The 25,000-nt window shown below is 32.1% G+C and overlaps 1 protein-coding gene across 2 annotated transcripts in view; it reads right to left on the minus strand.

The window, feature by feature from the left end:
- Positions 1 to 25,000, minus strand: part of LOC145276775 (EGF domain-specific O-linked N-acetylglucosamine transferase-like) — a 170,380-nt gene that overhangs the window by 72,107 nt on the left and 73,273 nt on the right. For both annotated transcript variants that reach the window (XM_080128085.1, XM_080128169.1), the window contains exons 3-6: positions 15,633 to 15,736; positions 13,891 to 13,999; positions 6,067 to 6,167; positions 1,971 to 2,075 (exon numbers count right to left, since the gene is read on the minus strand). In XM_080128085.1, coding sequence (XP_079984211.1) covers positions 1,971 to 2,075; positions 6,067 to 6,167; positions 13,891 to 13,999; positions 15,633 to 15,736 — 419 coding nt within the window. The remainder of the gene's footprint in view (positions 1 to 1,970; positions 2,076 to 6,066; positions 6,168 to 13,890; positions 14,000 to 15,632; positions 15,737 to 25,000) is intronic.

Genomic DNA, 25,000 nt, shown 5'->3' on the forward strand with positions numbered 1-25,000 from the left:
AGCCGGAAAGCAGGAAAACGGAAGACAATTCCACAGGCGTGCAGTTCTAAGAAAGAAGCTTTGTTCATGGAATCTACGTTTAGGTTTAGGCACAGATAAAGAGTGGGGGAAATTATTGATAGTGTTTACAGCTAGACGAGCATTTCTTGTGAAAGTTTGGCGAGGGGGGACCATAGATTGAAGCTCAGTTGAACACTTTCCATGAAAATAACGATACATCAGAGACAAACTCGCAACATCTCTTCTGTGAGATAGAGGTTGCAAGGAGGAGAAAAGGACATCTCCTACGAGGCTATGAAGTCTATTTTGAACTCTATCAAGGCAGGACAAGTCCTTTCTAGCAGCTCCTGCTCAGATGTGGCAACAGTATTCCATCCTTGGACGTACCTGGCTCTTATATAGGTAGAGAATAGCATCAGCAGTGAGATATCTACTGGATCGATAGAAAGATCCCACCATTTTTCCAGCGGCCTTGGCAACAGATTTGATATACGTGTTCCATTTAAGATCAGGAGTAATGGTCAAGCCCAGAAGCTTGTCAAAACTTGAGGCCTCCTGAAGACGAGAGCCATTCATTTCAATTGATGACAAATGTGAATTAGAATGTTGATGATGTAAAGAGAGAAGCTTGGTTTTAGATACATTAAAAGTAACCAGCCACTCCTTTCCCCATTGTACTACGTGCTCAAGATCAGAGGAGAGAGAATTGGAGAGAACTTGGTCGTTTACTGTCTTAGATGTGGTACCATAAATGGTAGTGTCGTCAGCATAAATGTCTACAAATGATGTAAGGATATGATTTGGAAGATCATTAATGTAGATCAGGAAAAGAGTTGGGCCCAGGATGGATCCCTGAGGGACACCGGCATTAATACTGTGAGCTTCTGATTTTTGCCCCTCAACTACTACTCTTATGAACCTATCAGAAAGAAATGATTTAATAATTGAGAAGACTTTTCCAGCTATACCATAGCTAGCGATCTTATGAAGTAAACCTTTATGCCATACCCTATCAAAGGCTTTAGATATGTCAAGAGCAATTGCCCTAGAAAGATTGCCACCGTCGAGAGATTTGCTAATCCTATGCGATATAACTGTAAGGACATCTGCTGTAGATCTAGCAGAATGGAAACCATATTGAGTGTCACGAAGAAGGTTATTTTTGTTGAGATGTTTGATTACTTCTGTATTTAACACAGATTCCAGCAACTTACTCATGACGCATAGAAGACTTATTGGCCTGTACTGAGAGGGGGATGAGCGATCACCTGAATTCTTAAATACAGGGCATACTGATGAGATTTTCCAGGGAGATGGGAAACTATTGCTCATTTAATGATATTAGTGTCACACAATTATGAGTATTATTAGAAAAAAAAAAAAGAAAAGCACAATATATGATACACTGTTAGGAATAAATTCCAATGTTCCTATTTTACTTGCTTCCCCACAAGGGCAGATTTAGGCACAAGGTAGGTCTTTAGCTCCCCAAAGAGATGCAATCTGGATTGGAACAAAAAAAAAAAATGTCTCATATGAAGTGCAGCATCAGAACTTTGCTCCTAGTCAAAAGGCCAAAGAAATCTAGAAATTATTCTAAGGGCAGATAATTATAACTTCATTAGTGGACATAAATTATGGCCCTTTGATAATATTTGAAAATAGTGTTTTTAAAATAGCATTTTCAGAGGTTCTTTTTTATTATTCAACAATTCTGTTAAAAACGAACAAATTAATGACAGGAAAAGGTTCTTTCTTTGGATGAATTCGTGTCACACCCTGTCTTTGTGAGGGGATGGGAGAATACAGTCTAAGCAATCAGTTCCAGCTGTGCAAAATTTATTTACAGTGAAATTGAATTTTGGAATGGTTTTCCTCACCTCCCCCACCAACGAAACATTTTTTTTTAATTTAAAACATGGTTTTAAATAAAACAAATAATGCCAGGATGAAGAGAAAGAAAAACTTACCATGATTGTAGGGGACTTTTATGTTCATGTTCAGCTTTTAAAGATTTTAAATCAAGCTTGCAATGGCCACCAATTTCATTTTCTGGGAATAAATCTTCTCGATATCTGAAATTAAGACAAATTCATTGAACAGAATCAAAATAATTATTTTGTTTTTAAATGAAAACAAAAAAGACATAAAAAAAGTATCTTGCACAGTGTTAGTAGCTAATTTCTATCTTTACCTAAATTTTACAGATCTATAGCTTGTATGAATGAAAACATTTCTGAAATTTTGTGGAAAGTAACTACGATGAATGTTAACTGGAATGCAAAGAAACAAATAAATTAAATTCGACTTGGCTTTTTTTTTAGTTGAAATAAAAGGTATTTATTCATGGTACTTTCCAAATACACCTGCATCTTTTATAGGTCTTTTCATTCACAATGTGGTTAATAAAACTGTCATGTTAAATACATGCTTTCCTCCTCCTGTGTTGATACATCCGCTCAAGTCCAGTCACTGCCATATGGTTTTTTTCAAATGTCTCTTGTCTTGCTGTCACCGCCCATGTGTTTCCAAATCTTTTTTCTTTCCTTCCTTTTCCTCCACTGTGACATCACCTTGCACCACGTGTTAGCAGCGGCATGACACATACAAAAGTCACAAATATATACATATTTTTTTATTTAAAAAAAAAAAAAAAAAAATCACTATTTTTGTTGTCTTAAATTTTTTGGATGAAATAATCTTCCTCAAAGGCAAGAGTTGTTTCTTAAGCATATTTTAATTTTTTTAATTAGCAAAGTATTTGTTATTATTAAAAAATAAAATTATTTAAAAAAAAAAAAAAGGAGATCGTTTTACGTTTATGAAACAACTTTTGTCTGTGAAGATGGTTTTATCAGAAAAATGTAAGAAAAAGATAAAAAATTTGAAAAATGTTTAAAAGAAAAAATATTTCCATTTTATTTGTGACTTCTAACAGCATTTTCCAAATTTATTACAAATTTATTTCAAACAAAAATAATTTCCTTTGAATACTCTTTATGTCTATCTCTTTTACAAATTATTAAAAAAAGGGCTATTTAGTTTTGTTTTTTAATATTTACGTAATGTTTTTTATGTTAATTTCTTTAAGGTTTATAAAACATAAATCATTTAGACCTACACAAGATTCGAAGTCAACTATTTACATTGTAAAAACTACTGCCTTACTAATGTGTACTCTGCTTATTCATATTTTGTCAATCAATTTAATGTTTCTATTTGCATATGAATAGGCAAACTCCAAAAAACACCATAACTTCATAATAGTATATCGACACAACTGATACTGGAATTTTAAATCTTCCAAGTTAGTTTAATACCAAAACATAATATATCTATTGTAAACGATTTCATTACTAGATGATATTAATAGATATTAATTGAACATTTTTACCCATAAAAAAGGGTTATTAATGGGTTAATGTTTTTTCTAAATGTTATTAGTGTATAACTCAACACAACAGCTTTTTAGGTACCTCCAATGACCAGCACAAATTTAGCCCCACGCACACAATGTAACTGTTATGAAGGGAAATTTTCTATGAAAAAACTTTCTGCTCATATATTTAATGAAAACTGCTTTGAAAATATAAGTTAATGTAAAAATGAATTAGTATAGAAAATTTCATGAAAATCTGACCATTATTTGACTTTTGTTAAATTTATTAAACACATGTGCGTTTATATTTTCAAAATGATCACTATGTAGAAACGTTATTTTAAGGCATCGATAATGTAAACCTGATTTTAGTCTCACATTTTCATTGTTTTAATATGCTGCATAAAATTAAAAAAAAAAAAAAAACATAATACTAGTTTATTTTGAGCTTCTTTAAAAATGTTTAGTGACATGCAATATGGTTTTCGTTCTGCTACATCTACAGCAGATGTGCTAATGGTTATATCTCATAGGATTAGTGAATCTCTAGACAAAGGCTTCATTTCCAGGGCAATTGCTCTTGACATATCAAATTATTAAATCATTTCTCTCTGATAAACTCATAAGAGTAGTGGTTGATGGGCAGAAATCAGAGGCCCAGAGTAGTAATGCTGGAGTCTCCAATTCTCTTCCTGATATACATTAATGATCTCCCAAAACACATACTTAAATCATTTGTTGACATCTATGCTGATGACTTGCCCATCTATGGTAACACATCAAAGGCCGTAAATGACTAAGTTCTCTCTTCTCTCATCTTGAGTGCACGGTACAGAGGGGGAAGAGGTGGCTGATTACTTTTAATGCATCTAAAACCAAGCCCCTATCTTTACATCATCAGTGCTCTGATCCCCATCTGGCATCAACTGAAATGGATGGCTCTCGTCTTGGGGAGGCTCCATGTTTTGACAAGCTTCTGGGTTTGACCTTTTCTGAGTTTGATATTTACTCCTGATCTGAAATGGAACACGTACATCAAGTCTGTTGCCAAGGTCGCTGGGAAAATGGTGGGATCTCTCTACACCCCAGAAGATATCTCACTGCTGATGCAATTCTCTATCTATATAAAAGTCAAGTACGTCCAAGGATGGAGTACTGCTGCCACATCTGGGCAGGAGCTGCTAAAAATAGCCTATCCTGCCTTGACAGAGTACAAAATAGACTTCGTGGTTTAGTGGGGAATGCCCTTTTCCCTTCCCTGCAACCTCTCTCCCACAGAAGAGACGTTGCAAGCCTGTCTTTGTTTTATCATTATTTCCATGGCAAGTGCTCGTCTGAGCTCCAATCTCTGGTCCCCCCTCGCCAATCTTTCACGATAAACATCCGTCTAGCTGAAACCACTGTCAAAAATTTTCCCCACTCTTTATCTGTGCCTAAATCAAAACATAGATTCCATGAACAAAGCTTCTTACTTAGAAGTGCACGCCTGTGGAACTCTCTTCCGTTTGCCTGTTTCCCACCTGACTACAACTTGGATGTGTTCAAGTCCAACATAAACAAATTCCTGATGAACCGTCCCCTTAAGTAAGACACTTTATCAAATCTCCAATACTAACAATTACTACGATACTATTTATGATTATATTAAATTACAGTTACTACTGATCTTCGAGTATTATAAATGATTAAAGTATATGTAAATCAACAATTTAAATGGCTTGTCAAATTATAACTGGAAGAATTGATATCAAAATAAGGAGGTTTTGTTTTATTGTGCTAAGCCGATTTCGGCAAGCATCTGCCATTTTTTTTAATGCTGTCGGGTGGTAAAATCAAAGGCAGATAACTGGTGTTGCAAATGCCTTTTCGAAAGGGAAATAACTTGATAGTATAAGAGTTATTTCTCTTAAAACGTTAAACCCTTTCCTAGATATCCACTTTTAGATGATCTATTTTATTGTCTTATTTTCTTTGGTCACGGTTCTAATGTTTTCAGACAACTTATAATCTCAGTCTCCACACTTGCTGAACGTTTACATCCAACTTTTCTACCATCTCAAGATTTCTACATTTTCTTATTTTTCTACCATGGAAAGTTCTCAATTTTTTCCACCAAAGGCATAACTGTTCCTAAAAATGTTTTTTCACACATAATCTTCAGAATAATTGTCTCCTTTGGTAGCTTTGCGATTCTTTTAGTTTTTAAAGCATCTCATAAATCTGACACTATACAGTGAAAGTTTCTGCATTAATTTATGATATCCATTTTTTTTTTTTTACAAGGAAGGATAAGGGTTATTGCATGTACAGTATGTTCGTGTTGAGATTTGATAAAGTGTCTTACTTAACGGGGCGGTTCATCAGGAATTTGTTTATGTTGGACTTGAACACATCCAAGTTGTAGTCAGGTGGGAAACAGGCAAACGGAAGAGAGTTCCACAGGCGTGCACTTCTAAGAAAGCTTTGTTCATGGAATCTATGTTTTGATTTTGGCACATATAAAGAGTGGGGAAAATTTTTGACAGTGGTTTCAGCTAGATGGGTGTTTTTTGTGAAAGATTGATGAGGGGGGACCAGGAATTGAATCTTAGACGAGCACTTGCCATGGACGAATCCACTCTTAATTTTGTTTATTTTTTTTTACCCAAATAATGCCGAATTCTTCATTACTACCCAAAAGAGCCTACCTGTCATATCCAGATTTTAGGTCAGCTTTCCTGAAATCCATGTAAATGTTTTTCGCTTTACAATATCGAAGATACTTGGTACATTCGAGAGATGAATCTCCCTGTGGATGACAAACACAAAGCAAAGTTGTCCATTAATTTGCATTTTTAAAAGTATTAAATGATTCAAAAAGTTGGGTTTTTTTTATTTATATCCAAAGTTGGTCTGAAAAGGAACGGTTGCACTGTATGAGATATGGGGAAAATAAAACAAGATAATATCCCATGGTGTGTGAAAATAATGTTAAAGACATTTTTAACATGAGGTTAGAATCCTGGAATATTCAATTAGAAGTGAAAAGTTTAGAGTCTAGAATTAGTGCTACGTGTCAAAATATTGCATCATAACACGTAGAAGATAAGCTTATCAAATTTTCTTTTATTTCTGGAGCATGAAAGAGCAACAAGCTTCAGGACAGCTGCTCTCTTGTGCTGTGGCAGAGGAGTTGGAGATATTATGTAGGTATAAAAATAATTACTTTTAAATGCTTTTGTATTGTCCGTTTTAATAATTATTGTTCAAAAATAATAGTTATTTTTTTTATTGGAATTCTTTTGAGATAAATAATTTGTATATTTTTTTATTTATTTGCGGACTGTTATCCTCATCTTCATAGTTGTTGTTGTTGTTGTTGTTTCACAACGTAAAATAATATATCATTTGATATGAACCGATGATGGAAGACCAGATAAGAATGAATACTTGGATTAACAAAATCAAAAAATCCAACCTTATTCTTATCTCGTCGCAGTTAACCACCTGATGAAGACCAGAGGAATAGTTTGCCGAAACGTCATGAAACAACTATGGCAAAAACGATAACAGATAAATAAAATAAATAAATATAGTTTGTTAGTCGTCAGATGAAACAGATTTTCACGTAGAAAACATATTAGAAGAGAAATAACTTTTTGCATTGGTAATTTTGAATGATTTATCGAAACATTGATCCTCCAGAAGGCTGCGAGTTTAAGAGAGGAATAAAAAAAAGGAGACAGTCTTTTGCTTAACTTTTAAGCTCACTGCCTCACGGTTGAACTAGATCATCTTCAACAAATGTTCTCAGTTCAGCAGCTTCTACTAAACTGTCCAGGGTTGCACTTGCTCCTATCTTTGTCATGTCAGACATCATATCTGATTAAATTCCTCATGATTTCTAGTTATGCTTGAACACTTTATGTCAGAAATGCTTTCCATCTTCAAAAATAATGCCAGATTTATCTGAGCAAACATATTTAGTTAATTTTTATACTATACCCCAAACAAGGCAACTTCCCATTAAAACATAAGAGGCTATTCTAAATTAGGGACACTCTAAGTAGGGAGTTGAGCAGCAAGATATATCAGGAGAATGGAAAATGGTGCCGGGGTTGGGGGGGGGGCAGAGCTAGAACCTCCACAGGAGTAGGAAGAGAGAATAGGAGTTCCATGTTGGAAAGAAGGCAGTTGGTTTTGGTGAGAGCTTCTGAATAATTAATTGAGTCAGTGTGCTTCTCTGGGCCCAGATGGACTTTGTAAATAGACTTATAATAATTAATAGTCTGTCTGATTAAGCAAGTCTGCCATTCAACCTTAGTTAAACGTGTGCCACTTATTAAAAGCAATAAACATTATATAAATTAGATTTGTGTTGGTTTGCTTGAGATGTGAAGTTTGTTTATGCATTGATTGGATTGACAGACAACTTTAACATGGCTATGTTCACAGTAGCAAGGATTGAAGCTTTAATTTTAAGACCGTTACTTATGATCGATTGTTAATCAACAATTTAATTTTAAGACCATTACTTATGATCGATTGTTAATCAACAATTTAATTTTAAGACCATTACTTATGATCGATTGTTAATCAACAATTTAATTTTAAGACCGTTACTTATGATTTATTGTTAATCAACAATTTAATTTTAAGACCGTTACTTATGATTTATTGTTAATCAACAATTTAATTTTAAGACCGTTACTTATGATTTATTGTTAATCAACAATTTAATTTTAAGACAGTTAGTTATGATTTATTGTAAATCAACAATTTAATTTTAAGACCGTTATATATGATTTATTGTTAATCAACAATTTAATTTTAAGACAGTTACTTATGATTAATTGTTAATCAACAATTTAATTTTAAGACCGTTACTTATGATTTATTGTTAATCAACAATTTTATTTTAAGACAGTTACTTATGATTTATTGTTAATCAACAATTTAATTTTAAGACCGTTAATTATGATTTATTGTAAATCAACAATTTTATTTTAAGACTGTTACTTATGATTTATTGTTAATCAACAATTTAATTTTAAGACAGTTACTTATGATCGATTGTTAATCAACAATTTAATTTTAAGACCGTTACTTATGATCGATTGTTAATCAACAATTTAATTTTAAGACTGTTACTTATGATTTATTGTTAATCAACAATTTAATTTTAAGACAGTTACTTATGATTTATTGTTAATCAACAATTTAATTTTAAGACCGTTACTTATGATTTATTGTTAATCAACAATTTAATTTTAAGACCGTTACTTATGATTTATTGTTAATCAACAATTTAATTTTAAGACAGTTAGTTATGATTTATTGTAAATCAACAATTTAATTCTAAGACCGTTACTTATGATTTATTGTTAATCAACAATTTAATTTTAAGACAGTTACTTATGATTTATTGTTAATCAACAATTTAATTTTAAGACAGTTACTTATGATTAATTGTTAATCAACAATTTAATTTTAAAACCGTTACTTATGATTTATTGTTAATCAACAATTTAATTTTAAGACAGTTACTTATGATTAATTGTTAATCAACAATTTAATTTTAAGACCGTTACTTATGATTAATTGTTAATCAACAATTTAATTTTAAAACCGTTACTTATGATTTATTGTTAATCAACAATTAAATTCTAAGACCGTTACTTATGATTTATTGTTAATCAACAATTTAATTTTAAGACAGTTACTTATGATTTATTGTTAATCAACAATTTAATTTTAAGACAGTTACTTATGATTAATTGTTAATCAACAATTTAATTTTAAGACCGTAAACTTATGATTTATTGTTAATGAACATTTTTATTTTAAGACAGTTACTTATGATTAATTGTTAATCAACAATTTAATTTTAAGACCGTTACTTATGATTTATTGTTAATCAACAATTTAATTTTAAGACAGTTAGTTATGATTTATTGTTAATCAACAATTTAATTTTAAGACAGTTAGTTATGATTTATTGTTAATCAACAATTTAATTTTAAGACCGTTACTTATGATTTATTGTTAATCAACAATTTAATTTTAAGACAGTTAGTTATGATTTATTGTAAATCAACAATTTAATTTTAAGACCGTTACTTATGATTTATTGTTAATCAACAATTTAATTTTAAGATAGTTACTTATGATTTATTGTTAATCAACAATTTAATTTTAAGACAGTTACTTATGATTAATTGTTAATCAACAATTTAATTTTAAAACCGTTACTTATGATTTATTGTTAATCAACAATTTAATTTTAAGACAGTTACTTATGATTAATTGTTAATCAACAATTTAATTTTAAGACAGTTACTTATGATTTATTGTTAATCAACAATTTAATTTTAAGACAGTTAGTTATGATTTATTGTAAATCAACAATTTAATTCTAAGACCGTTACTTATGATTTATTGTTAATCAACAATTTAATTTTAAGACCGTTACTTATGATTTATTGTTAATCAACAATTTAATTTTAAGACAGTTAGTTATGATTTATTGTAAATCAACAATTTAATTTTAAAACCGTTACTTATGATTTATTGTTAATCAACAATTTAATTTTAAGACAGTTACTTATGATTAATTGTTAATCAACAATTTAATTTTAAGACCGTTACTTATGATTAATTGTTAATCAACAATTTAATTTTAAAACCGTTACTTATGATTTATTGTTAATCAACAATTAAATTCTAAGACCGTTACTTATGATTTATTGTTAATCAACAATTTAATTTTAAGACAGTTACTTATGATTTATTGTTAATCAACAATTTAATTTTAAGACAGTTACTTATGATTAATTGTTAATCAACAATTTAATTTTAAGACAGTTACTTATGATTTATTGTTAATCAACATTTTTATTTTAAGACAGTTACTTATGATTAATTGTTAATCAACAATTTAATTTTAAGACCGTTACTTATGATTTATTGTTAATCAACAATTTAATTTTAAGACAGTTAGTTATGATTTATTGTTAATCAACAATTTAATTTTAAGACAGTTAGTTATGATTTATTGTTAATCAACAATTTAATTTTAAGACCGTTACTTATGATTTATTGTTAATCAACAATTTAATTTTAAGACAGTTAGTTATGATTTATTGTAAATCAACAATTTAATTTTAAGACCGTTACTTATGATTTATTGTTAATCAACAATTTAATTTTAAGATAGTTACTTATGATTTATTGTTAATCAACAATTTAATTTTAAGACAGTTACTTATGATTAATTGTTAATCAACAATTTAATTTTAAAACCGTTACTTATGATTTATTGTTAATCAACAATTTAATTTTAAGACAGTTACTTATGATTAATTGTTAATCAACAATTTAATTTTAAGACAGTTACTTATGATTTATTGTTAATCAACAATTTAATTTTAAGACAGTTAGTTATGATTTATTGTAAATCAACAATTTAATTCTAAGACCGTTACTTATGATTTATTGTTAATCAACAATTTAATTTTAAGACCGTTACTTATGATTTATTGTTAATCAACAATTTAATTTTAAGACAGTTAGTTATGATTTATTGTAAATCAACAATTTAATTTTAAAACCGTTACTTATGATTTATTGTTAATCAACAATTTAATTTTAAGACAGTTACTTATGATTAATTGTTAATCAACAATTTAATTTTAAGACCGTTACTTATGATTAATTGTTAATCAACAATTTAATTTTAAAACCGTTACTTATGATTTATTGTTAATCAACAATTAAATTCTAAGACCGTTACTTATGATTTATTGTTAATCAACAATTTAATTTTAAGACAGTTACTTATGATTTATTGTTAATCAACAATTTAATTTTAAGACAGTTACTTATGATTAATTGTTAATCAACAATTTAATTTTAAGACAGTTACTTATGATTTATTGTTAATCAACATTTTTATTTTAAGACAGTTACTTATGATTAATTGTTAATCAACAATTTAATTTTAAGACCGTTACTTATGATCGATTGTTAATCAACAATTTAATTTTAAGACCGTTACTCATAATTTATTGTTAATCAACAATTTAATTTTAAGACAGTTACTCATGATTTATTGTTAATCAACAATTTAATTTTAAGACAGTTACTTATGATCGATTGTTAATCAACAATTTAATTTTAAGACAGTTACTTATGATTTATTGTTAATCAACAATTTAATTTTAAGACAGTTACTTATGATCGATTGTTAATCAACAATTTAATTCTAAGACCGTTACTTATGATTTATTGTTAATCAACAATTTAATTTTAAGACCGTTACTTATGATTTATTGTTAATCAACAATTTAATTTTAAGACCGTTACTTATGATTAATTGTTAATCAACAATTTTATTTTAAGACAGTTACTTATGATTTATTGTTAATCAACAATTTAATTTTAAGACCGTTACTTATGATTTATTGTTAATCAACAATTTAATTTTAAGACAGTTAGTTATGATTTATTTTTAATCAACATTTTAATTTTAAGACCGTTATATATGATTTATTGTTAGTCAACAATTTAATTTTAAGACCGTTACTTATGATTAATTGTTAATCAACAATTTAATTTTAAGACCGTTACTTATGATTAATTGTTAATCAACAATTTAATTTTAAGACCGTTACTTATGATTAATTGTTAATCAACAATTTAATTTTAAGACAGTTACTTATGATTTATTGTTAATCAACAATTTAATTTTAAGACAGTTACTTATGATTAATTGTTAATCAACAATTTAATTTTAAAACCGTTACTTATGATTTATTGTTAATCAACAATTTAATTTTAAGACAGTTACTTATGATTAATTGTTAATCAACAATTTAATTTTAAGACCGTTACTTATGATTTATTGTTAATCAACAATTTAATTTTAAGACAGTTAATTATGATTAATTGTTAATCAACATTTTAATTTTAAGACCGTTACTTATGATTTATTGTTAATCAACAATTTAATTTTAAGACAGTTACTTATGATTAATTGTTAATCAACAATTTAATTTTATGACAGTTACTTATGATTTATTGTTAATCAACATTTTAATTTTAAGACTGTTACTTATGATTTATTGTTAATCAACAATTTAATTTTAAGACCGTTACTTATGATTAATTGTTAATCAACAATTTAATTTTAAGGCAGTTACTTATGATTTATTGTTAATCAACAATTTAATTTTAAGACAGTTACTTATGATTTATTGTTAATCAACAATTTAATTTTAAGACAGTTACTTATGATTAATTGTTAATCAACAATTTAATTTTTAGACCGTTACTTATGATTTATTGTTAATCAACAATTTAATTTTAAAACCGTTACTTATGATTTATTGTTAATCAACAATTTAATTTAAAGACAGTTACTTATGATTAATTGTTAATCAACAATTTAATTTTAAGACCGTTACTTATGATTTATTGTTAATCAACAATTTTATTTTTAGACAGTTACTTATGATTTATTGTTAATCAACATTTTAATTTTAAGACTGTTACTTATGATTTATTGTTAATCAACAATTTAATTTTAAGACCGTTACTTATGATTAATTGTTAATCAACAATTTAATTTTAAGGCAGTTACTTATGATTTATTGTTAATCAACAATTTAATTTTAAGACAGTTACTTATGATTTATTGTTAATCAACAATTTAATTTTAAGACAGTTACTTATGATTAATTGTTAATCAACAATTTAATTTTAAGACCGTTACTTATGATTTATTGTTAATCAACAATTTAATTTAAAGACAGTTACTTATGATTTATTGTTAATCAACAATTTAATTTTAAGACAGTTACTTATGATTTATTGTTAATCAACAATTTAATTTTAAGACAGTTACTTATGATTTATTGTTAATCAACAATTTAATTTTTAGACCGTTACTTATGATTTATTGTTAATCAACAATTTAATTTTAAGACTGTTACTCATGATTTATTGTTAATCAACAATTTAATTTTAAGACAGTTACTTATGATTAATTGTTAATCAACAATTTAATTTTAAGACCGTTACTTATGATTTATTGTTAATCAACATTTTAATTTTAAGACGGTTACTTATGATCGATTGTTAATCAACAATTTAATTTTAAGACCATTACTTATGATCGATTGTTAATCAACAATTTAATTTTAAGACCGTTACTTATGATTAATTGTTAATCAACAGTCTTAATAATTACATCGCAGATCCATGTGGACAATTTCATCTAAATGATCGATGAAAAATTTAGAAACAAGATGCTTTCACTTCAGAATAAATTTGTAAAATTAGAAAATTCTTGAAAGTAAAAAATATCTAAACTGCACCCTTTTCTTTCCAAATCAAGTAGTTTTTTAAAAAAAAAGTGAAATTGACAAACAGACAGACTAAGAGAGATATAATATAGATACATTGCATAATATAGATATAATATAAATGTAAATAACAAAAAATAAAAACACTGAGATCAATAAAAATCTCACCTTTTCTTGTGGAACACAAAATGATTTGAATTCTTCTTTGCGTTCCTTGATATAACCGAAATCACCGCCATTCCAGAAGAATTCTTTTTGGGAAAATTTATCTTTTGTCCTGACAACAAATAAAAAGCATTGAGCATTAACAAAGTCCTAACAGTAATGCTGTTCAGTTTCTATGAGACATAACATTAAACAAGGCTCGAAAACTGCTGTTGTCATTATGAGAATAAATATAACATTAAATAATGACACTAATAATTTATTTGTTACGACGATAACAATATATATATTTATTTAAGTGACTATTGGGTGTACATTGTTCGGTTATATCTTCACCTGAAGCTTGAATGTGTAGTTGACAGAAGCAGGAGAAAGGGAGTCTTTTGCTTGCAGGTACTGAGAAGTGACTGCGGTTTAATTCCCTAACGGTGTAGTAATAGTCCTTTCAAATTTCTGGTTGAAATTAATACATCCCAGAGTTGGATTGGTCACTGTGTGACCCAGCCATCACTGTGCGAGGAAAGAAATGCTAAGGTTTATGGTTGCTACATTATTCTCTGCTAAGGTAGAAAGCCAATAAAAACAAAAATAGCAGTTAGAAAAAAAACAAAGGAAAGACAAAAAAAATTGTAACAATGTCACAGTGAAAAAAGTATGTTGAAAGTATTTTCTTAGAACGTTATATCTTCAAGTGAAAATAACTTCAGGAGAGAGGACATTTTTCTTTGTTGATGCCAGGAAATTGAACTCTCTGTAATTCCATAAGGATTTGAAAAGTCCTTCAAAGGTTCACTCTTGAGTCTGATTTTTCCTCATGTGACTAAATCACTTTGCAGGGACCGCTCTCCACAAGGAGAAAGAAATGTTAATGTTTATGCCAGCTACACTCCCAGGTTCACTCTTACCATGGCGATCATCCTACACATTGTTATGGGCATAAGTTGGCCGATCCAGCTAATCAGAGTATAATGAAGAGTCCTTATGCCAAGCAAAATTAGAAGTCCAGCTTATAAACAAATCATGTTTATTTTTTGGAGTTTACAAGAGGTACCCGTCTACTTAATTGAATGACAGACTTGCAGTGTCAGATCCCTACTTGACCAGACCAAAACACATAATACACATTTGGCCCTCAAGGGGTACTAGATGAACTGTTTGGTAGCTTTTCTGAAAACTAATTAACCTCTCTCCAATATGTAACTCCAACTCCTTCTCTTAAAGGCTGGCTATAACCGCCTACTCTTCCATTCTACTGGAATCCCTTCAACATGGATTGATTCTGGCCTTTTGTTGGTGGTCACTATTTCAATCATAGAAGTTGACCAGACGACAACATCCAGATGGTCTCTATTCATAGGGGTTCTATCTGGAGGCCATCTAGGAAAATTATTTTTCACAATCAAGGCCAATTATGACTTTCCCATTAAATGAGACATTTACTTTTTCAAACAAAGAGAATATCTGTTGGGTGGTCTGACTTTGATCAGAGATATTTTCAGTTTTCTGTGCCCCTCCTTCTTCACGTCTGCCAATCTATATGCACCACAAAAAACATGCTGCACACGTTTACACAGAAGTGATAGTACTTGTCAGATCTTATTGAGTTAAACAGAAACTGTTGTCTACAAATTTGTTGAGAAAAAATTCATCTACAATAATTGTGTATAAAAACATGTGGTTTCCGCATGCAATGACTCAGCAACCAACCAACCTGAAAAGGTTGAATAAAAAAAAAAAATACTGACCAGCCCTTACTATCCGATGGACAATTAATATTGTCTATTTTTTCCTTCTGAGAACAGTTGGCTTCATAACCCCAGTACGGGGTAGTTTTCTGCTCTTGAAGCAACTGAAAAAAAAAAAAAAAAGATGCAACAAAAAGTTAAATTCTTCAATCATTTTTATATTTGATTTACCCTTTATCACCTCCTACTACTCCTCAGCTAATCTTCTCATTCCCTTAAATTCAGTTGCCCTCTTTCCTCCTTGATTTTCACAATGTTATTATCATCAGATTCACCATTTAAAACAGTGTAGTGGTTCTGTCCAGAACACATTTATTGTAAAGACAATTCTGACCCTTATACCAGTTTTCTAGAAAATTAACTTCCTCTTTGTTGCTTCAGCCATCATGCTACAAACATGCGCGCCCCGTCTGGAGAGGAAAAAATGCCTTTCCCGCTTGATTTTAATATTTCAAACTTAGCTGGATATAAATACTTGATAACCCCTCGTTAACACGCATGTGTGGATTGAAATTACCCTCCTACCAGACTTGATTAATTGAAATTACCCTCCTACCAGACTTGATTAATTGAAATTACCCTCCTACCAGACTTGATTAATTGAAATTACCCTCCTACTAGACTTGATTAATTGAAATTACCCTCCTACCAGACTTGATTAATTGAAATTACCCTCCTAGTAGACTTGATTAATTGAAATTACTCTCCTACCAGACTTGATTAATTGGAATTACCCTCCTACCAGACTTGATTAATTGAAATTACTCTCCTACCAGACTTGATTAATTGGAATTACTCTCCTAGTAGACTTGATTAATTGAAATTACTCTCCTACCAGACTTGATTAATTGGAATTACTCTCCTACCAGACTTGATTAATTGGAAAAAAAACTTAATTTCTTTTTGTTTTGCTTTAATTCATAAAAAAAACAATTTTTTCAGTAAAATTATCTCTCATTTCCACTTTCAGAGCAGTAATTACTCAAACTCTACTTGACTTTATTTAAAGTCTATTGCACACACTTTTGGACATTTTACATTTTTTAAACTATTATTTCCAAAAGCAAACTCTAAACTCATCTAATCACTTATTCTTCTCGCGTGCATTGGCATAACACAAAAAAAATAATTTTCTCTTAAATAAAACTTATATTAAAATGTTGAAATTCATTTTCACATTGTGCTGATTTGACACATCTTTAATTTTTTTACGATTTGGGAGATGTTTGTCTGTGCTCACATCGGCACCACGATACAAAGCATCTATGAAATTCGACCAGCCCTTACAATAGTTATAGAAAAGTACAGTTTACTAATAGGTTATCAGAAATCAATTCATCTTGCTTTCTTTTTTTTTTTTACAAAGGAGTCACCAGCTATCAAGACCCAGAGGCTACTAGAGGATAAGGGTTAATGAGTGTACAGTAGTCAATGGGACAATATCGTTTAGTGATAATCGTTTAGTAGTGGAAATTTAGTAAATTGGGTTACTGAAGAGGATGGCTCATCAAGAATTCGTATCCAGTTGGAAAGCAGGAAAACAAAACAGTTCCACAGGCACGAAGTTTTAAAAAAGAGCTTTGTTCATAGAATCTACATTTAGGTTTAGGCACAGATAAAGAGCGAGGAAAATTATTGATAGTGGTTTCAGCTAGACAAGTATTTTTTGTGAAAGTCAAGCCAAGATTGGAGCACAGACGAGCATTTGCCATGAGAATGACGATAAAGCAACATCTCTTCTGTTGAAAAGAGGTTACCAAGAAGACAAAAGGGCACCCTCCCCCCAACTAGGCAGAAAGTCTATTTTGAACTGTCAAAACAGCAGCTCTTGCACACATATGGCAACAGTACTCCATCCTTGGACAAACTTGGCTCTTATACAGGTAGAGAACTGCATCAGCATTGAGATATCTACTGGTGCGGTAGAACGATCCCACCATTTTTCTAGCGACCTTGGCAATGGATTTCATGTAAGTGTTCCATTTCAGATTAGGAGTAAAGGTCAGACCTAGAAGCTTGTTAAAACATGGAGCCTCCCCAAGACGAGGGTCATTTATTTCAATTGATGCCAGATGGAGATCAGAGCGTTGATGATGTAAAGATAGAAGCTTTGTTTTAGATGCATTAAAATTAACCAGTCACCTCTTTCCCCATTGCACCACATGATCAAGATTAGAGGAGAGAGAATCAGAAAGAACTAGGTTGTTTACGGCCTTTGAAGTGTTGCCATAGATGGTAGTGTCGTCAGCATAAATGTCTACAAATGATCTAGGATATAATTAGAGAGATCATTGCTGTAGATCAGGAAGAGAGTTGAGTTTACACTGTTTTTCCCCCTTGTTTTTCACCCTCCCTATTATCTTTCCTTATTCATTTGTAATGTTATTTCCAAAGAGAAAACATCTTTTTTTTTTTTTACTTTTGAGTTATTTTACTAGGAAGTCACCGCTTATCAAGGTTAAAAGCCATTCAAAGATAAGAGTAGATGATACAGAAAACTGTTAGTTGAAAGATGAAGAATGCTATGAGAGGATTCAAAATTGATTACTTATGGTTTTATGACAAGTATTTGTTGACATTAGATTTAAAGATGATTATGTTATAGTCTGCAGGTAAACAGTTCTGTGCTAAACTATTGCCTAGGAAATAAACTCTGTTCATGGAAAATCTGCCTGACACTAGGCACATGGAAGACGATATAAAAAAAAAAAATTTAAGTTGTGGAAGCGACCAGTCCTTACTGTGGATGTTTTAGTAGCAAGTAAAGATTGGAGTTCAGTAATTCCCCTTCATACCTGAAGAACATATATACTGAAACATCATACCACATGAATGAAGCCTTTTCTTTTCCAAATAAAAAGATTTTTTGGTTTTACACATACACACACACATATATATATATATATATATATATATATATATATATATATATATATATATAATTTATAGTACTCCAAATTTTATTGGGTTTATATAATTGATAATTCGGTAACCGTTCATATACCAATAAATTTTAAGTCAGAATCAGATGACTTAAATTGTAAGTTTCAAAGTTACCATTTTTTGTAATTGAGCATTCATATATTGTTTTAACAAAATCAAGGCATCAAAGAATGGATTGATAGCAACAAATAATGTATTTCATCGTTTGTTACAATTGTTTCAAGACCATTCAGACAAATTCAAACCCTATATCGTTTGAAAATTTTCACAAGACGGTTTCTCATCAGACGTGAAAAAAAAAAAAAAAACACTTTTACAATGAACAATATGGAATCCATTTCTCTTTTAAGGAAAACTATGAGAAAAAATTTTACCTACATTTCTTCCTTCCAAGGTTTTCAAAACTTGAAAGGACGAGATGTAGGTAAAATTTTTGATGGTTGCAGATTCAATCCACAGCTTAGGAAAGATGCTAGTCTAACCACACTGATGTTGTGATACAATGAAACATTACTGTATGTGGATGAATATATATATATATATGAATATATATATATATATATATATATGAATATATATATATATATGAATATATATATATACTAGCAAAGATACCCGTGCTTCGCACGGAGCTTTGTTGCGCACTCGGGTACCAAAATCTGTGGGCATCTTTCCAGTAAGTTGATGTTGTAAGAGCAACGATTGCATAAGGTGATTAACATTTTAACTACCTCTTGTAGTGACTGAAATTCAATCAGGAACTTCACAAAACATTTTCATCAAAAAGGAAGGTTACTTGATGTGACATAGTAAATTTTTCATTGAAGTCATATTCAACTCTTGCTTAAATTTTATCTTGCACATTCAATACTAAAAACTTACCACAATCAGATCATGTCAGTTTTTCCTCATATCCATTTCTCGAACTTTTCACTAAAGAGCCTCAGGGTAAACTACATTTCTGCTGCTTTGATTTGGAGCCAGAATGTAGAGTTTTTCTGAACTTCCTGTCCGGCTGATGGAGACGTAGAACATACCGTGACTGAAGCAGTCTGATGTCAAGTCTACGCCAATGGTGTTAAATGTCTGACCTTGACTTTTGTTTATGCTCATTGCAAAACACACCTTCACAGGAAATTGGAGTCTCCGGAATTTAAATGGAAGTACTGAGTCCGATGGAACTAAGGGGATCCTTGGCAGTAGAACGGTTTCGCCTTTGTAGGGACCACAGGAAATGGTGGCCTCAAGTACATTGGTGTGCAATCTGGTGATAACACATCTGGTTCCGTTTGTTATTTTTGGCGGTTCCAAGGATCGAAGAATCATGATTGGCGATCCAATTTTGAGATTTAAAATGTGTGGAGGCATTCCAGATATCTCCAAAGAGTTTAAAAACTCCACAGGGTAGTGAACAGCTTCATATTCATTAGTAGCTGAATCAACTGACTTGTATTGCTTTGTGTCTCCTGGAAATTCATCCATTATTGAATTGTTCAAATGATTCACATTGCTGTTTAATGGCGAAATAATAGCCCTCTCAGCAAGCCAATCCGGTGATTTTCCATTGTTTTGCAGGTCTGGGTACACTTTGTCTTTCAGTTGCTTCTGATTACCGATACATTTACCAAGCGCAGTTGGAATCTTAATTGTGTCAGGTGAAGAAGTGATAGGAAACTGACCATTACCGATTTGGAGAAGCAATTTTGAGAAGTCTGCTGCAGCTGTGTTATCAGAGATATAGGCTCTCATATTAGTAGTTAGTCTCTTCACTATAACGTGCCTCCAGAGATAGGATTGTTTCAAACTTGCATTGACAATGTTAGCCCTTGTGCCATTTTTAACCACTGGGAGGATTTGATGGAAATCACCGCAAAATAAGGTTGGAATGCCACCCATGGGATTCTTGTTTCCTGTGATGTCTTGCAGTGTTCGGTCAATTGCTTCATAAGCACTCTTGTGCGTCATTGGGGCTTCGTCTACAATGATTGCAGAGGTGTCTCTAATTACATTTGCCAAGGCTGAGTTACCAGTAATTTTGCAAACTGGCTGATCCATTCGATGAGTATCCAAGGGTACTTTAAAAGTGCTGTGAAGAGTGCGGCCACCTTGTAGTAGAGTAGCAGCAATGCCACTGAATGCTGTTGCAAGCACAATCTTTCTCATGGATCTAATCTTTGCAAGGATCAAATTGATTACAAAAGTCTTGCCCGTACCACCTGGAGCATCAAGAAACATCATGTTTTTGTTCATTTCACCTTGTGCTTCCAACATTGCCATGAATGAATTGTAAACTTCTCTTTGAGAATCGGTCAGTTTTTCTTGCATATTTTCTGCTTGTAGGGAAGTTCTTCAAGATTATAAGTAACTTCACGTTGATACTCTCTCGCGAGTCTTTCATCTCTCCCTTGCATTGGTGCAGGTAATCCATAGCTTGCCAATGGTTGACCGCACATAAGGAGAACTTTTTCTTCAATTAGACAAAGAGTTTTATTGTAGATGTCCTCATTAAAATCTGCTTCTGAATTGTTAACTTCTTGCCTGTATCTGTGAAGAATGTCTTCAGATATTACATCACGAAAAGCCATCCAGATCTCAAGAGGATTTCTTGGCTCACAGGCTGTTAAAATTATCACAAATAGGCTTCGCAAATTTGAAGGTGATTGAGTGGCACTTGCCTCTCCTACTGCTTGATGCAAGTGATGGTCATTTTCTAGAAGGCCTCGAGCAAGGCACGCTGCTCTGTATGTTTCAAACACCTGACCATTGTATGCTCGCAAATTTTGAAATGAAGTTGGACCAGCAACCTCATTGAGCAACAGGCGTAAGAAATAACACTCCCCTGCTTTTGGACTAATCGTGTAGATTCTCCCAATGCATGGAGCCTTCCATACATCATCATTTTCAGTACCTTCAACTTGTACCCCACGCATTCTTCTCATCCATTTCTTTGTCGATTTGTTCCAAGTGTAAAACTCAGGGACTTCTACGTATTTGAGACCCCTTGCAAAGTCATCCTCATGGCAGAGTTGAAAAATGCTGTCAAAGTTGTGGCAGGCGGTGGACCTTGGGCTCGTTCCAGAGCAGTATCAGCTGAGAACATGACACGCTGCCCATTTTCAAGATGAACAGAAAGTTGTACAATTGGGGGGAAATGTTCATGGATGGGATGTTCCAATATCCTCCAGGCTGCCTCTGAACTGCCGACATACCTTGCATTCTGGAACTGCTGGATCTCATCCACAATGTGACTTTGTACTTGGCCTTGTTGGTTAGCTGCTCCATCAGTTCTTTGTAGTTCAAACACTGCTTGATCACATCCTTTATTCACGTATTTGAGGACATATTTGATGCTTTGGATCGAGCTGCAAATTTCTACGTTAATGTGAGCGTTGAACTGCTGAAGGAGGACCTTGTTGTACGGAACAATCCACTGGTTTGTTATTTCTTGATTAACATACCGACCATTTCTCTTCATCCTTATTGTACCAGTCTGGCCTCCATCTTCTGGTTTTCTTCGCCTGTACTTGGGGTAAGAGTCTTGGCCTTGCTTGGTACACTGAAGAAATTCTTTTGGGTATTTTTTGGAACATTTGTTGTCAATCATACATGGACAATTTGGATTAAATGGTCCACAAGGTCCATGCCCCATATGTGCCATCACTTTAGCATGAAGATCAGGATCTTCCTCTTTGTCAGGGATCTCTGCAGATATGCAGAGATCCATTTTTTCTGGTAGAAGTTTGTCCTCTGGGGCCTGCCAGGTGAGGATGTGTGCATGCGGCAGTCCTCTTTTTTGATATTCAATACTGTACAGGAAAGCCCTCAACCTGCCAAATCCTCCCTTTTTAATAAATTCAAGTAACTTTTTTAGCTTCTGCCTGAAAACCCTGGCAACAATATCTGGACGATCCTGAGGGTCTTGCCCTTGAAGACAATTTTCTGTAATTTCTGTCCACTTTGGATTTGTTGTGAACATGATGAAGAGGTCGGCTCGGCCCATTCGCCGAACATATGCCATGGCATCACTTTGACGCTCAAACATGTATCGAGGGCCTCCTGTATAAGTTGCCGGAAGTACAACTCGTTGACCAAACTGTTCTGGATTCCCATCCTCCCTAAGAATTGAATCTCTCAAGTTGCTATAATTGTCAGCTCTCAGGGTCTGTTGCTCACGCCTCAGGAACTGTAAACGTTCTGTTTCAATCTTGCAGTACACATCCACCAGCCATTGTTGAAATAGCCTTCGGTACCAGAGAAAATAGTTTCCAGGCCGAGTCATTAAATGGTACGAATAAAATTGCTGTTGGATAACTTTTCGCCCATTGGATGCCTTCATGTAGATGTTGTAAGATGGAGAACCATAGGGGTACATTAACGGGTACATTAAAGTATCGTAGAGGGGATGTAGTTCGGAGATCCATTTTAATGTATCATTTCTAAAACGCAAGACAATATCCCGGTTAGCTGTTGGTTCATTCTCCATTAATATTCCAATCTCATACGTTGTTGTTGGAGCATTGAATCGCCGTGGATGCTCTTCTTGCGGCCTTCGGTCTTCCCTTATGACAACTTTATGTTCTACCAAGTGTTCTTCTTCAATCCTCTCCTTTGTTGTTTTCAGCTGACAAATAAAGCTGTTGTTCTCATGTAAAAATTCAGTCAGACTTTGGAGAATGTCTCTATTGAGTCTACTGTCACGTCCCCGATTATGTAGTTCCTCTTCCAGACTATCCAAGAAGTAGACTTGAATAAACTTTGCTGTTTCATCTTCAGGTGGTAAAAGACTCCCAATCTGGTGGCAAACCTGGCCTCGAATTCTAAAAGAAGGATTCCACCCATGTACTGCCGCAATTTTGTGACCAAATGATGTCATTGCAAAACAATTGTTATAACTGCGTAGATTTTGCAGAAAATCTTTAGAGATGGGACCATTGCCGGAGAGCAAATCTTGAAGCAACTGAGGCAGTGGTGGAAAGCTATCAAGCACAACTTTGCCAGAAGAACAACAACAACCAGGGGTTTCTCCTTTAAATTTTACAGCTGAGCAATGTTGACATACTTTGTCCATTTTTCCTATATCAGCTGTAGTGAGAGAGTCATTTTTGTTGTAGAGCAATCCTTTTCTATTGCAGTGTTCTATTTCATGGTGTCTCAAAGCAGTCATTCGTTGTCTAGCTGCCTCGTTTTCTGTCAATTGCTGGGGCAAAGTCATACTCTCTCTCCATGCAGCCTCTCGTTGTTGCCCTTGGTATAGGCGAAAGCTTCGTTGGGTTTCCGATTCATTCTGATGTCGTTGAGCCACTCTCAACTCACCTTGTGTACGTCTACTTACCTCATATAATTCATTCGATCGTAATATTGCTTCTCTTTCCAGTGCATATCTTTGCCTTTCTTGAATTTCATCTTGTGATGAATTTAACCGCCTTACAACATGTCTAGTTCTGTCAGCTTCACGTTGGGTTTCTCTTTCCAAATCTGACAGTCTTGCTCTCCTTTCTCTTTGACGTATCCTGTTAAGTTCTAGACGTCTTTCTCTATCTGAATTGTTTTCATTGGAGCGAATTGCAGCAACTTTTAGTCTATTAGCTTCCAATCTTTCCATTCTTTCTTCCTCACTTTCGTTTCTACTTCGTTTGGGTGGCATAATTTCGGTTTTAAACGGAATTGTTTAACGATATTAATGATTGTAAATTAATTAAGCGTAAAGGAAATGTATACTAACTGAAATGGACGAACTATAAATAATATTTCTGAATAGTACAATTATAAACAATTATATTGTACCTATTTACTATGCCTCCCCACGGGACAGAGTTAGACACCAGGGTCGTTTTTTAACGTGGAGAAAAGGTACAAAAATAAAAATTGTCTCAGTCGTGAAGGATTTCTCCTCCACCGAAAGAGAACAAGAAAATGAAGTGCAGCATCTGAAGAACAGATACTACACTTTGATCTTGACCAAAAGGAATGAATAAAAGCGACCTACGTGTGACTCATTACTTCCGGGTGTAAACGTCACAGTCTAAAAGTAATAATTAAAAAAAAAAAGTAAATGTAAAATAAATGTAATACCAACTTAGGTTAACTAAGTAAACAGTACAATTAAAACAGTTCTATTAAAACGAATAATTACTAAGATCTAGGTAATTGTTAGTCTCATTGTTATGGTTTTAAAGAAAAAAATGTGTAAAAAAAAGTTCTGCTTTTGTGAGTACGTGTATTTCTTTTAAATTACATAACCTTTTTATTTTATTATTTATATCTCTTTTAAATTTATATATTTTGTTAGTAAACTGGAAGAAATTCAGTTGAATAAAACCTTGTTCGTGTTCTTTACGTTAAACTCATATTTTTATAAAAGGTTCATCCGGTTTAAAGAAAGCACTAAGTTTAAATAAGACTGGAAATAACTAATTCAATATATA

The sequence above is a fragment of the Euprymna scolopes genome, chromosome 1 (genome assembly GCF_053919585.1).
Source record: "Euprymna scolopes isolate OS-2025 chromosome 1, ASM5391958v1, whole genome shotgun sequence".
NCBI classification, from domain to species: Eukaryota; Metazoa; Mollusca; class Cephalopoda; order Sepiida; family Sepiolidae; genus Euprymna; species Euprymna scolopes.